At 34.5% G+C, this 16,592-nt stretch overlaps 1 protein-coding gene across 1 annotated transcript in view; it reads left to right on the forward strand.

Moving 5' to 3' along the window:
* Window positions 1–16,592, forward strand: part of EDIL3 (EGF like repeats and discoidin domains 3) — a 396,558-nt gene that overhangs the window by 283,403 nt on the left and 96,563 nt on the right. Inside the window, exons 7-8 of the mRNA XM_008706378.2 lie at window positions 12,555–12,710; window positions 14,066–14,210. Of these exons, the coding sequence (XP_008704600.1) occupies window positions 12,555–12,710; window positions 14,066–14,210 (301 nt within the window). The remainder of the gene's footprint in view (window positions 1–12,554; window positions 12,711–14,065; window positions 14,211–16,592) is intronic.

A 16,592-nucleotide genomic window follows, 5' to 3' on the forward strand; every position in this document is an offset into this window, starting at 1 on the left:
TGGGCCTGACCAAGAACAGCCCAAAGTGCCAGGAAGTATAGAGCAGGGAGCGTGTTTCACAGTGGGAGCGCAGAATGTCAGTCGACTGAGTTTTTGGTGATGTGGAGGTTGTTTACGAGAAATTCTATTATAGCAACTAGGACCAGTCATGTCAAATCTGTAAGCTGTGCACTGCGGCTCTGGGTTGCTCCTTTCATCTTGACATACTTCAAACAAATGCCTTCCTCCTTAGGCATATTCATGATGCCTCCCCCCACCAAGGTCTCCACAGAAGATGTGAAAGAGGGATTCAATAAAATACATTAATAAGATAATGTGAAGGAACAGGGGAGTTCCAATTCCCTGTCATTTTTAACGAGAAGCTTTTGGTGATAATGTTCCTGGGGGCGGGGGCGGGGGGTTGTTTTTGTTTTTTAACCCCTAAGTGACAATCTTTATAATCCAAATATTTAAAACTGCCTGGGAGGCTCAAGTTATTTCTCATATCACACAAAACAGATGATTACCTTTTCACCTGAAGCTGACTTATATTCCAAGACCCTTCCCAAAAACCCTCCTAGGAGGATTGTCTTCAATGTGAACTCTGCATGCTTAAATGAGGTTGATTATGAACAATAGTGTGAAGTTTTTTTTAAAAAATCTCATTTACAAATATAACAGTTTCAATACTATTAGTGCAAAAATCATTATTTGGAAATTTCAAATAAATATCTCTACTGAGGTACTTCCAGATACTTGGTGTTAGGAAAAAGAGCTAATTGAATGTATGGGGATTTTTTGTATCACCACCAGAGGTAGAATGCTAGCACATGAGATAAAATCTCTATTAAGATGAAAGTATTATGAATAATGACAGTTTACCATTTTAGGTTCTCTGATTTCTCCAACTACGTATTTTCTTTATAATAATCATATGAAAAATAATGTTTTTAACTCAATAGAAGGACCTCTGATGTTCAAGTGAAATACTCATTTCTTAAAATTGGAAGGTGGTTATAGTTTGGTGGTTCTTCCTTTAAGTGTGGTTTTCTCTTAGTTTAAGCATAAATGTGTGCATATCTAATATAAGGCAAATTCCTCATGTTGTATTTTTAGTAATTCTAATGATGGAATATATATGAGTCTCATCCTGTCTAGCAGAGCCTTTTATCACTTAATCATTCACCTGATGCTTTTATTTATGTGATAATCTATAACCCTCATCATTAAACAAGAAAAAAATAATACTTCAAAAATTTCTATTCACTACCACTTAATCAATTAAAACAAATTGCCTATGTTTTATGCAAATTATGGGAACATTGATCTATAATGATTTCTATAAAATATTATTATTATGTAAGTACTATATATTTATATAATACTCTGATGTGATATGCTATTTAATCTTTGAATCTGCATTTTTATATAGAAACTCACAAACCAGGGAGCCTGGGTGACTCAGTCAGGTAAGCATCTGCCTTGGGCTCAGGTCATCATCCTGGAGTCCTGGGACTGAGCCCCTCATTGGGCTCCCTGCTCAGTGGAGAGTCTGCTTCTCCTTCTGTCCCTCACCCCACTCATGCTCTCTCTCTCACTCTCAGATAAATAAATAAAAATCTTTAAAAACAACAAAAAAGACACAAACTACTGCTTGTGTGCCTTGATAATCATGAAGTAAATGATCACTAAGTGTTCAATTATTAACGTGATTTTCCTAAGAATAAGCTATGAATCAGTCATTTATTTTTCTTGCTAATTGATCTTATTAAATTAATTAAATGAGGAGACCATTAAATTGAGTTGGCTTTAATAGCAGCCTAAGTAAGCAAACTGAAACCTACGTTTGTAATGCCTTAAGGTTAAGAAATCAAAGCCTAAGGACAACAATCACAAACAGCTAACTAGGCTTTCCCAAATAATGCAACTGGTTAAGCTTTAGCCAATCAAATAATTTCCTTGCTTTGCTTCAACCTCTTCCCCATAAAAGTCTCTTCCCTAACCCCTATTGGCAGAGCACTCCTAACCACCTCTGGATTGGTGCTGCCCCATTTGAATTGACCTTTGTTTAAATAAACTCTTAAAAATTTTAATATGACTCAGTTTACCTTTTAACAATCTTCAGTTGGGAAATGCTTCCTAAAGTTTCCTCAAAAAGGAGCTCTTTCTCTTTCACTTCCCAAGCATTACAACATTTAACAAACTGCTTATTTTTCAATTAAATAAAATAATAAAGTAATTCCTTTTTGCAAACTCTGTTTGTTTGCATCTTATGTTTGGATTATTGTTATGTAGTGATACCAGCTACCAGTCTGACTCACACTTGAACGTACTACCTTTGTACATCATAACTTCTGGTAACAGGCTTGAGGTAGAGAAAAACAATTAGCTATTCATAGAACTACTTTTAAAGCCAAATGGTTATTTAATACTAGTTTTTGCCTAAATTACAACCATAAATAAAGTATGTTATTATATAATAAGTATGTTTGAAATGCTTATGCACTGTATTTTATACTAGATACTGAGTCCAGAAAATCCTTTTGTATGTAACCAGTATTATTATATCAGATGGCCATAAGTCATTTTCCTTGAGAAGAGAGGACTAAATGGGAGGAGCCAGTGATTCCTTCCCCCAGTTAGGATATCATTTGCCAGCACTGATTTGAGGATGAATCTCCTTATTTCTTGGCATTATTACTCATTCCCCACCTTCCTTCCCATTCCCATTCCCCTACAGAAATCCAGCCCAATAGAGCTGATGTGTAACCTCTCATTTCACCCTTCCTATGTTGATTTAGACAAGTGAATTATTGGAAAGTGCATGACATTATGTTGTATATGTGTGTGTTTTTAACTTACATGAATGGTATTGTATATATTTCATTGTTCTTTTTCACACTTTCTTATGTTTGTTAGATAACCATGTATAAATCCAGTTCATCACTTCTGACTCTTAGAAAGAATGGCTGTGTGTACGTGTGCAAGAGTATACACACATGCATGAGCACAGACAGACATTTTATATTTAAATCTCTTATACCTCTAGAGATACTCAGTTAAACTGCCTTCTTTCTAACATAAAAAAATTATACAGTAAATATTTGTGTGCATTTCTCATTGAACACTTAGGCAACAATTTTTCAGGGACTAATACCCAGAAATATGTTGCTTAATTTTGTCAACAGCTGACAGATTAAAGTGACTATACCAGTTTATACTCCCCCATCATCAACAGAGGAATACTTCACCAATACTTGATATTATCTTACATTTTTGTTTTGCCACTCTGTTGGCTATAAATTACTATCTTTTATTTAATTTGCATTTATTTAATTAATAGTGAGAGTTTGGCTATTGCTATTTCCTCTTATCTGAATTGCTTTTTAATATTCTTTGCTCCATGTTCTGTTGGTTTCTTCATCTCGTGTGTGTGTGTGTGTGTGTGTGTGTGTGTGTGTAAAAACACTTTGTATATTTTAGATCAGTACTTCTCAATCACATGTGAGTTCACATATCCCCTTGTGGAAGGAGGGGGTCCCAACCCATTCATGAGGTTCACAGGTCAACACTAGTTCCATAGTAATTTTAAGGCTTTCTTTACCATTTTCACTGTGTTAATGTTTGCACTGATGTCACAAAATAACATTGCATAAAACTGCTGGTACCTTAGCACAAATGAAGACAGTAGCACCAAACGGTATTAGTAGTCATTTTATCCATCTCCTTCATGCACATGTCGGGGTAAAAAATTTAAAGAAATTCAGCTCATTTAAGAATGTCCTTGATGAAGCATTAATGATCATTAATTTAATTAAATGCCAATCCTTGCTGTGTCTTTAAAATTCTGCACAATCAAATGGGTATTACACAGAAAGCACTTCTAATGAGTATGGAAATATGATTATCTCAAGGAAAAGCATTTGAGAGATTGCGTGAGTTACAAGCTGAACTACCCCTTCCTTTTTTATTTTATTTTTTAAAAGATTTGTTTATTTATTTTAGAGAGAGAGATTGAGAGAGAGAGAGAGAGAGAGAGAGAGTGGGCTGGGGAGAGAATCTTAAGCAGACTCCACGCCCAGCACAGAGCCCAACACAGGGCTTGAGTCCATGACCCCGAGATTATGACCTGAGCTGAAATCAAGAGTCCAGCATTTAACCAGCTGAGCCACCCAGCCACCCTTACCCACTCCTTTTTAAATATCACGTTTACTTTAAGAAGCAATTGACAATCCATGATTGTTCATCTCTGGATATTTGGCAGATGCTACTTTGAAAATGAACAAAGTAATCCTGCCACATGAAGGATCATAGCTGACAGCATTTGTTGGTAGTGATAAAATTTGTAATTTAAAGTGAAAATTAGAATTTTGGAACAAATGTAAGCACCGATGTGACCTCGATAGCTTCTAATACTTAAAGACTTTTCTGATAAAATTGGTGGTGATATTTATGAATGTAACTTTTTGATATTATGTAATAAAATGTATTGATATTTAGAGACTCTCCATAGCTCAGTGAGACCATATTTTCCAAATGGCCATTGCATGATGGTACAAAACCATGCATAGGTAAAAGAGCTATTTAAATTGCAAGATAAACCAATGGATTTTAACTTAACAAATATAAAAAGTTCACTGGTAGATTTCAGATTTCACACTGCAACTAAAATTTAAACTATTGTCAAGTTTTGATGTGCTAACAGGAAGAATATACATGTTATCTGAAAAGGTTATTAAAATAGTCCTTCCTTTTCCAACGACATATCTGCGTGAAGCTGCATTTTCTTCATTCACTTCAGCCAAAAAATATTTTGTAATAGATTGAATGCAGAAGCAAATATGAGAACCTACCTGTCTTCTCTTAAGCTAGATACTGAAGAGATTGGTAAAAGTGTAAAATAACCTTTCAATAAATTTTTAGTTAGGGACAATGCAATTATTTTTTAGGAAAATATGTTGTTTATGTTAAAATGTATTTGTTTTATTATTGTTATTTTAAAGTTAATTAAGTTTTTTTAATTTGTCAGTTTTAATTTTTAATACAATAAGTATATATATTATATACTCCATATATTACTGTATTACTATATATAGTGTGTATATGTGTGTATATATACACACACACATATCTCACAGTGCTGTGTGTGAGTGTTTTTGCTCTTTGTGTCCTTCGGTAATTTCTAAGAGTAAAGAAGTCCTGAGACCTAGAAGTTTGTGAACTAGTATACTAAATAAGCCCCTGTTGGTGTTTGACATTACAAATCTCGCCTCCCCAGCTGTCACCTTTCTATTAACTTTACCTGTAATGTACTTGGTTGAACAGAAACCTTTAAGTTTTTTAAAGGGAGCCAATTTCATTTTTCGCTTCACATTTTGTGTTTTTCTGGTCTTAAGAACAGCTTCTTCAACTCTGAGGTCACAAAAATACGTTTCTACATTTTCTTCTATTAGATGAATACTGTTACTTTTCACATTTGACCCTTAGTACATTCCAGTCCAACCTCATTTTTCTCTATATAGAGTATCAATTTTCCCAACACCATTTACTAAATCTGGCCTTTCCCCCCTAACTTGTAAAGCTTCCTCATGTGTGAATATGTGTCTGGGCCTCTTCCTGGACCCCTCTTCCAATTTCAGTTAGGTGTTTTTCTGTCTCTAGGTTAGCACCACATGATTTTTAATTAAAATGGTCTTGATGTCTTAATGTATGGCAAATTTCCCCCATTTTTCATATCTTTTCCAAGATCCCTCTGAGTATTTATAATGAAAATTTGTTTTTCTAGGTACAAATTAAAATACAATTATAGATTTTTAGAATAAATTTATTACAACACAGAATACTGTCCTGGATTTTGATGAAAACTGTGCAGAATTTTCAAACAAAATTCAGAGAACAAATTTACTATGTTGTCTCATCCATTAAAATGTATACTGGTCTTCCATTATGTCTTGGTTAAAAAATATTTTCCATAAAGTCATATTAATTGTTTATTAATACTTCCTAGATATTTTCTAGAATCACTTAATTTCTAGATATTTTATAATTCCTTTCACTATTATAAGTAACATCTTATTATCAATATTTTATTTTTACTTTAATTGTATTTATATTTTGAATAGGTAAGACATCACATACTTCAAGTTTCAAAAGACACAAAAGAGCATATACAGTACTGTCAAAATTATTCTTCCCTTTTCTCTCCCCTAGCTGTTTACCTCCTTTTAAAGAAACTACTGTTAGCCAGTTTTTTGTTTTTGCTTTCAGAGGCGTTATAATCCTGTACAAGAAAATACGTATATGTATTATTTGCCCTTTACAGTAGTACAAACAGAAGTATGCAGCACACACTGTTCTGTGGCAAACATCTTACTGCATTTTCTATATAATTTCCAGATAATTGTAGATACTCTTCTTTAATACCACACCAAAACTTGACAAGCGGTAATTTCTTAAATCATATGCTAAGAGCTCTCTCTTTCTCTCTTCCTCTCCCTCGCCCTCTTGCTCTCCTCCTCCCACCTTCCCTCACTCTTGTTCTTTTTCTTTACAACTGAACAGTATTCCACTTTCTGGACTTTTCCATAATGAAATGACTTAGACCCCTATTGATAGACATTTTAAATTGTTTGAAATTGTGTTCTCTTACATACCGTGCTGGAGGGAACAACTTTGCACCTACATCAATTTGCCTATGTACGATCATACTTGTAGGCTACATTCTTAGAGTGAAATAGCTGAGTTTAAGAAAATGTGCATTTGTCATTTCATGTCACTAAATTCATCAAAGTCCTTCATAAAAGACTGTCGTTTATACTCCCACTAGGAATGTACAAGCTTGCCTATTTCTTTACATTTTAGCTAATATTGTGCAATATTGTGTGAATTATACTGGGGTAGATTTAATTTAATTTGTATTATGAGTAAGATTGAATGTCTCTTCATATGTTTAAGATCCATATGTATTTCCTTTGATGTCAACTAACAAAATCCCTTAGCATGTTTTTTCTATTGAATCGTTTGTGTTTACCTATTAATAGGTAAGATCTCCTAATTTCTTTGATTAATCAGCTCTTTGCTGTGGTATGATTTGGATAACATTAATCCCAGTTGTCATTTGTATTTTATTTTATTTTACTTTTTATCTTAAAGAAATTTTTAGTTTAATAACATTTTTAAAACTAGTGCCATCATTAGAAAGTCATTTTCATCCCAGATTTTTTTATTTATTTAAGATGTCTACCAAATTACCCCAATCTAGTTGTTAAATATTCTTTTTTCTCCACTGGTTTTAATATCACTTATTTCATATATAAAATTTCCTTACAGAGTGGTGTCTATTTATTGATTTTCTTCTTTGTTTTATTGATCTGTTTTTACATGTGGCAGTACCATACTATTTTAATTATTTATATTACATTTTCAATTAATTGCTGATAATAGATTAAATGTTGATCTCATATTAAAGCAAATTTGCAGAACTTTTTCATTAGTTTTTAACTATTTGTTGCTTCCTTGAATTCTCAACGTAAATTGTTACATCATCTGGCGGTATGGGCAATCTCTGTATCCCATTCTACTGCCTTCTGGAAGGGGTTTCATAACCTGTCTTGGGCTCACTAGTTTATTCCGCAGCTCTGTCTCCATGCTTGAACGCACTCCATTGGGAACCTTATGTAGCTTAATTTTAAACTTTAAGTTTACTTATATTTTTTATTCTCAGTGTTTCCAATTGGTTCTTTTTTTGTTTCAGTCTTATGTTTCAAAAATGTCCTTATCTTCTTAGGGAATTTTTTTTAACTTTAAAATCTCAATCTTTCAGTTCTATTAGATTAGTTTTTTCTAGTGTTCTGTTTTTATTTTTTTCTTTTGATTACAATGCTTGCATTTCTCAGAGAGTTTGTATTAATATCTTAGCTAGTGATGTACCTGGAGGGCAAGGTGAAACCCCTGCCCTAGTTTCAGCTATTCCAGGTGGATTGCACTGGTGCAAAGAAGAGGACTTATGACAGAGTTATAATCTGTACTTATCCCAAATCCCTCTTCCCTCTGCCTCGTTTGCCCCAGACATGGCTTTTATCAGCATCTCCATTGCTCCGTTTTACCTCCTTAGTGCAGAGACAGGGATGTGGAGTGCAGAGGGGGAAACTCACAGACCAAGTAGTGACTGCAGGCTCAGTGTTCCAGCCTGGCCCACATGTCACCACTGCCTCCCCCTGGCAGTGGGCTGGAACTGGGTAAATCAGGAAGGAGCCAGAGGGCAAAATGAGAATGAGAAATGGTAAATTTAGAAAGCTCTTCCCAAGCCTGTCTCCTATCCCTAGCCCTTGGAGTTTTCCCCACGTCCCAAACATAGGGACATGCACTGGGATCTCGAAAACTCCTGTTACACTAAGGGTTTCTCTTGGTTTTTTTGTGTTAGAGTTTGATAAATCTCAGTGCCTATTAGGAAGTTTCTAACCTGGAGTATCTCCAATGCTGGATTTGGGGGAGAGGGCCAGTATTCCATACTTGTTGCTATCTTGTCAGGAACCCGTGAATTTTCCCTTTTTCCCCACATTGAAGCTCGTGGTTGGATTCACACACACACACACACACACACACACACACAGAGTTAAACATAGTAGTCCTAAATGTCTTATCAGTTCATAGCTTTGGAAGTTGTTTCCAAAGTTATTTTCAAATGGTTATTATGATTATCAGCTTTAATAAATACAGTGTACCTCTCCAAGTCCAAATTCCCTAACATCAAATGGTTAAAGTAGAAAGAATGCTTCTTTTCATTTAAATAACAACAAAACCTGAAAATCAACCCCAAAAGCAAATGTTCCAAGAGATTTTTAGGTGGCAGGTGTTATTAAATTTTTACATGCATTACATCGTATAATCCTGACATGTAATAATTCTATTAAAATCCCTTTTACAGGAGAGGAAATTAAATTTCAGAAAGCTTAGACAAGTTGTCCAAGATCATATTGGTGGGAAATGACAAAAGCCAGGGCTGAAACCATCAGTTCTTTTTTTCCTTTCTGCCTAGCCTTTGCATAGCTTCTAGGCACTCTAGATCCAGATTATGTTTCTTAATATTTATATTCGTGCAGGGGACATCATTCACTCAAAATACCTTAGAATGCGCTTCTGTTTTTTAAGACCATACAATCTACCTACCCTCCCAGTAGAATAATAATTTCTATGAAACCAGATAAATAAATGAAAATAATTCATTGTATATTTGAATATCTGTCAAGTTCAGGGAGTAATTTTGGAATTTCTGGTGCAATCTCTGGTAGACCTTTAACATAGTGTCTGGAGTGGTTCATACAGGCAGAATAAGCAGAATAAAAGGCAAATCTCCTTTGAGTCAGTGTCATTTTACAAAGAGATTGTAACATAATGTTGGAATGTATGAAAGGGGATTACTTGCAACAAGTTGTATGGTGGAGATGTTTCTAAAAGCATGCCATAGCTTTCTTCCAAGGCTCAGTTTATTTCTCACAGCAATACCGATTCCCGGTATTAAACTGGAGTGTGACCATGAGAGTGAAATCTTAGCCATTTTATATTGAATATCTTATTACCCAAGTTTAAGAGTGCTAGGTGTATGAGAATTCAAAAGTCTAAAATCTAGTAAGTGTTAATAATCCCAGAACCTGTGCTTTATAAATTTTTTATTTAATGAAGACAGCCCTGATATTTAATTACAAATACCAACTAAAAGTAGATACAACCCAAGTTGGGTGCTGCCTTATTATCTGTAATTCCTCTCCCTGAGATATACTCTCAGAGCCTATAAATATTAGAGTAAATAGGAATCTCTTAAAACATCATTTCAAATTATTTAGAGGGAAACATGTACTCAAATTTTTATTTTCTGATTGTTATACTTCCACAATTTAAGCTTTAGAAAATGAGTCTACAGCTCATCAGCCAAAACTCGAGCAGAGATAATTTGGCTGTCTATAAGAGGTATAAACAAGATAATTGAAACAAGATAGAAGATAATTGAAAAGGAATGTTCAACAATATCAAAGGTGGAATTTGGCTACCAAAATGGGAGGAAACATGATTCAAAGTATCCACTATTTGTGTTGTATATATTAAAATGGTTTAGACTATGAAGAGTCTCAGACCAAAAGAAGAAAAAGAAGATCCTATGTAAGATACTGGAAAAATATTGTTCTTCCATCGCAAGGTGCTAATTTACCTAACATATTGAAATAATAAATATCTTTTGGAGGTTAACTATTCTAAACTCACAGTTAAAATTCCAAAATCAATCTTCAGAGAACTAGTTGAGATCAATGTTAAGAGCAATAGGTAAAATTCTTCATGGAGGACATTTTTTTATTTGAGCTTCCAAACAAGAATGGAACATAAAATGTATTCATGTCAGAAATGTTGATGTCAGAGTATTAAAATGAGAAAAGTAGAACTGGACAGCCGAGTCAACTTATTTAGTGTTGTTGCAGAAGAAAAGGGACCAAAGACCCAGAATTTAACAACAAAATATTGTTTGTAAGTCCGCATTACGAGAATGAAAGAGGGGTATGTTCCCCAGTCAGAGGCTGGGGACTACCCCACCCCACTTCTTTACTCATCAGAATTACAGGTCTTCTTTATACATGAGTCAAGACTGCCTTTTCCCAAGAGAACTGCCTTATGAACATTGAGTGGGAAGGATCCTCATGACGTTCTGTGAGGGAAGATGACACTGGGAAACTCACGGTGAAGAGGAAGGTAGACCTTGCCCTGTTGGCAATTTTTCCAAAGCCTAAAAGAACATTTGCTCCAAGAAGGATTCAGGATTGTGCATAACACACTTAACACATTTAAAATCTATAAATCCAGGGAAATAAAACATTGTAGGCCTTTAGTAAGTCACACTGATTGTATAGGGGTGGAAAGGTTTTAAGGATTGCTTTCTTAGTTCTGATTTTTAACTTTTTGAATATGTAACATGAATATATATTTAACATAGTTTATATGTGCTATATATATAGTGATTTATAGAGGAGCTTGTTTCCTCACGCACGTCCTCTACAAATGTTAACTCTTAGTCTCATCACAAAATGAAAAACCCTGGTCACTTGCATGAATCTGAAGTTTTTCTCGTTTTCTTTGGGAAATGGTATCTGAATTATTAACTTAATATGATAATATGAGCCATTAAAATTGTTCTGATTTGTAACTGGTGAGAAGGGAGCTCTATAGCAACTTGTCAAGAACATCTGAGACAGTACATTTCTACTTAGTTGAAGGTTTTATAAACATCATAAGGGCATTCTAAAGTGAATGGAACAATTTTTTTAAAGGTTTATTTATTTATTTATTTGAGAGAGAGCGCACCCACGCAAGTGGGAGGAGGGGCAAAGGGAGAGATAGAAAAGCAGATTCCCCACTGAGCACAGAGCCCTTTGTGGGGCTCCATTCCACTACGCTTGAGATCATGATCCCATCCAAAATCAAGAGTCCAGTGCTCAACTGACTGAGCCACTGAGGTGCCCTGCTAGTAGAACAATTTTTGATGTTTGCCATATATGAAGACAATATGTTTTTTACCTCATAGCATTTATTTATAGAGTATCAGAAGGAGCTCCCTACTTAACTATGAAAAAAATGTTTAAAATTTTGTTAGATGACTGTTACTTGCAGCAAACTATTAGAAGGTGATCTGGAAAAGAGAGAATATATGGAGAGAAAATACCAGTTAGAAAATCTCCATATAGGGGTGCCTGGGTGGCACAGCGGTTGAGCGTCTGCCTTCGGCTCAGGGCGTGATCCCGGCGTTATGGGGTCGAGCCCCACATCAGGCTCCTCCGCTATGAGCCTGCTTCTTCCTCTCCCACTCCCCCTGCTTGTGTTCCCTCTCTCACTGGCTGTCTCTATCTCTGTCTAATAAATAAATAAAATCTTTTAAAAAAAATTTTAAAAAAATCTCCGTATAATGAAATGAAGAGAAAAGCAACTATGTGTTGAAAAACCCTCCATATCCCATAGCAGAGACTACAGTATAAAGATCCAGCAACTGAAGATACTTGTGTGTTTTTTGTTTGTTTTTGTCATTACTGTTACCTTTATCTTTTTTTTATTCTAGTATTCAGTGATCTCAGAATGATTTTCATGTTTACTTTTAAATGGAAATTTGTTAAAGTCAAAAGAACCTGAGACACATTAAAATTATGTTGACATTACTGTTTCGAAGTAATGTCACTGAGGCAATTTTGACAAGATAATATTCCCATTTTTTAGTTTACTAAGTCATAGTCATACCTCCATACAGTAACCAACCAAATGTTTTTCATACTAATATTTTGGCAGCAAATTTCTTTTTCAAACTTTGTTCACAAATATTGCTTACTTAAGAAATGTATTCCATTAGAGAAAGATTTTGAAGCTAAAACTTGACATACACTTAATAATCATCTGAAAAAATACAGGAACATTAATATGTTTTGTGTTATTTTAAATCTATACTAATAAATAGAAATGTTCCATTCCCCAAATCAATATTGTCAATATTGTTGAAATATGTTGACAGCAGTGAGATTACCGTTGATTACGCCTTGTCTCCTCAGATAAATTTACAAAGAAAAATGAGAGTTACTGGTGTGATTACTCAAGGAGCTAAAAGGATTGGAAGTCCAGAGTACATAAAATCCTACAAAATTGCCTACAGTAATGATGGAAAAACTTGGACGATGTACAAAGTAAAAGGCACCAATGAGGACATGGTAAGACTGACTTAGCATATTTAATGTAAAAGTAAAATCTCATTAATAATCATTGATTGCTAAATAGTTACCGAGTCTTAAACAGAAGCCTTATATTGTTGCAAATACATTTGTGATTTTTTTTTTAATTGGACTAGTAGGGTGTAGGGTGTAAGAAGTTTTTCCAAGTTATAAATGTACAGTGGCTACCATTTAAGATTTTCTCAGATTTTAATTGGGGGTTGTATAAACATTTTATCGCAATGTTAGCATAATCCTGTATATGACGATTCATTTTTATTTTTTAAAAATAGCTTTCAATTTCATGTTATTGCTTTAACAGATTAGCACTCTCCTTAACCAAATGAGTACATATCAAAATTATTGTTTTTAAAGAAAAAAATATTATTTTTAACAAAAATACCAAGTGATGGAAACGATGTGTGCTTGTATATTTCACATTAGAAAACAATTTTGTTATTAGCAGATATAATATGTTAGAGAAAATGAATATAATATTCAGTGTCTGCTTTGCCTTTTCATATGATAGTCCCAATTTTTTATCACATTTTCTTCAAAAGTTTTAGTCTTAAAAATTTCAGGACTGCAACTCATCCCATTTAAAACCAAGTGGTTTAGACTAAACTCTAATAAATTTAATGAAAGATTTTAAAAATACTTGCTTAAGTAAAAGTAAACAAAGTTTTCTGATGACTAGATTATATGAAAAGACAGACATGAATGAGCTTTAAAAGAATTAAAAATAACACATTCTGCATTTAATTTTTAGAGGGAAATGCTGTTTTTCACTGGAGGTATATATGAAGACTTTGATTCTCTCATCAGTGATCTGGGACTGACTGATAAGAAAGTAATCTTGAGGAATCAGACCCTGAAGCTTCGTTAAGTCTGATCATAGCATTAGAGAGACCGAGTGATCAGAAAGTACTAGTGAAGACTGGTTCCTACAAAAAACAAACAAACAAAACAAAATACCTGTAAATACTACGTAGCACGAACCGGATGGACCCAGATTAAGTTGAAAGGTTTAAGGTGCCCATATCTAAAAAAAAAAAAAACAAAAGGAAACGCTCCCCTGGCTCTAAAGGACAGACCTTAAAATCGACAACACCATCATAGTAGAATATAGATTATGCCATAGACCACAGTGGTTTATAGCTTTAATTAGGATTTTATCTATAGGTTTTATATTCACTGCTAAGGACAAGGTGCTTCCTAAATTCTCCAGATCCCCAAATTACTTAATCCAATTTTTGAAGCATTACATTGGGTAGGATATAGGGTCAATATATGAAAATAGGTAAAGAAGCTGTTTCAGTTAATAATTTTAAACTCTATACTATCTCTTTACCCAGGTGTTTCGTGGAAATGTTGATAACAACACGCCCTATGCTAACTCTTTCACACCCCCGATAAAAGCTCAGTATGTAAGACTCTATCCTCAAGTTTGTCGAAGACACTGCACTTTGAGAATGGAACTTCTTGGATGTGAGCTATCAGGTGAGTCTCATATTACCTATTTCTGTATTTTCTTTGAAGAAAAAAACCACATGTTTGTATGTAGTCTACTACTAATTTGCCATTTGCTAACACTCATAGACATTCATTTCTGCTACAAAAGGTCTAGGGCATGGTTCATTGAGAAAATGTGTGTGTGTGTGTGTGTGTATGTGTGTGTGTGTGTGTGTGTGTGTATGCACACGCACACACGCAAGTAGGATAAACAAGTTCCAAAACACGCTACAGAATAGAATTAATGTAGAAGAAACTATGTTTTATTTCAAAGAAAGTACAACAAATTCTCACTGGAAGCTTTTGTCAAATCTAAATGTGTCTTGTTTTTAGGAGTAACTATGATTTACACTTTGTGACAAAAGTTCAGTAAAAACAGGAATATGCCTGACCTCATAATTTGCAGTTATGTTTAGGCTTTATGGCATAGGAAAGTAAGCTTTATCTTTGTCCATCCACCATGAGAACTTGGTTTGGTTTTGTTTTGTTTAGGTTTTATGAAACATGTAAATTTATCATTCCTCCCAGGGAGGCAATACTTCAAAACCGTGATAGCTACTATAAATTCATTCTGAGATCATTCTTATCTAGCAACCTGCTTATTGTACAAACAGTGATTTTCCAGCTCAGAGATAAATCTATCGAAGGAGTCTGAGTTAAATAATTCTTGTCTTCTAGGAGCATCAGTACTAGATATAAAGATGAAGACTTAATGTGTGGATCGCACAGCGGTCCCATTTCAATATAGCTAGATTCTGAACTAAACCAAAACCTTGTCTAGGCATTTCACTGTGCTGTATTTTTGGTGGTGGTTCTTGTATTTCTAGCATCAACATTTAAAAAACTATCTTTGCCACTATGGCTTGAGATTTTGTTCAAACAACTGTTTTGTAGAAAGCTAAAAATTCATGCGTGCCCCACTTTTTAGCATGAAAGACTTTATCAGACTTACAATAATGCCATTTAGTTAAAAATAGGAGGACACATCTTTCCAAATGGACAAATGAGAGCTTTTTATTCATTTCAAGAGGTTGCACAGACGTTAAAATGCATGCTTTATATCTGTTTCCCTTCTTAGGTTAATTTGTGATGCCAAGAAAGAGAGTGATTTTTAGCAAATAAAAGTTACTATTAAAAGCAGCCAAACTTTAAGTGAACCCATTGCATTTAAAGGAATTAGAGACATTTGGCCAGATGAGTGAATCTATTTTAAGAATCACATTTTCATACTATATATGGGCATCGTTTATAAAGTAACCAACATGCGGTTTTAGTACCATTAATTATCCTAACAATGATGTTTTCTTTATTTTGGTAATTTGAACCAGCTTATTGACAGCCAGAAATCTCAACAGAATCATTGCTGTGCAGTGTTTATATTACATGTCACTCTGTCATCACAGGCCAGTGTCATCCCTAAGTCATTCATCATAAAGCAATCAAGAAGCAGCCAGGCCCTGTGGTTTTTAGTTGTTTAACATCGCCTTCACCAATTTCCCAGTCTCTTGATTCATGGGGGTCAGTCTCTCTTACATGGCACAGTTACACCCCCAAGGTATGAATATATTTTACTTTCATGTTTAACAGGAAGTTACCCCTGACACTGTACAGATTTTATGTTCTTAAAAAGAAGACATACCCCATCTTCCAATTTCACAGATTGATCTCAAACTTACATGCAGAGGATAAACTCTCTCAATGGATGCTTTTAAAAGCTAGGGCACCTCACTCTAGAAATAATCAGTTTTTTTGTTAATACTTCATTTTGTTCAGGTGCTGTCCGTTCTAGTAAAAGTGTTAATCTACACATATGAAATCATGTGGATAAGAAGGAAAATTTATGGTGCGAGGCAAATTGACAGAGAAGTTAGCTATAACACTTGGAAATAAACAGTAATATAATGTGCCAAATGATTTCCCACAATCCCCTGCAACACTGTAAGCACAAGCCTGCCTTACTGTATTCAATAAGCTGTTACAAGATCTCTCAGCCTGCTCAAAAGATCAACAGCTAATCTTTTCCCAGACACTTAAAAAAAGAAAGTCCCCTAAATTCTCTGAAAGAGGTATGATTTAAGATGGTTAGAATGAAATGAATCATGACTGTAATTAGAGAAGGAATAGTCATTAATTTATCCATTATTTGAACAAATTATTCAGCACTCTTCCTGGGCTAGATATTAGACAACAGAGAGGATATGATATGAATTCTATGACTAAGCAGAAATGGTCAAAGTAAAGGCATCCAGCTTCAAATATTATATCACAAAAGGAGAAAAACAACTTTCCTTTCCCTTGTATCTTTCTGCAAGCCAAGCAGTTTTACAAAGATTCCAGTGTCAGGGCAGGGTGGGGGGGGGGGGGGGGGGG

Source organism: Ursus maritimus, unplaced genomic scaffold (assembly GCF_017311325.1).
Source record: "Ursus maritimus isolate PB19 unplaced genomic scaffold, ASM1731132v1 scaffold_5, whole genome shotgun sequence".
NCBI lineage: Eukaryota > Metazoa > Chordata > Mammalia > Carnivora > Ursidae > Ursus > Ursus maritimus.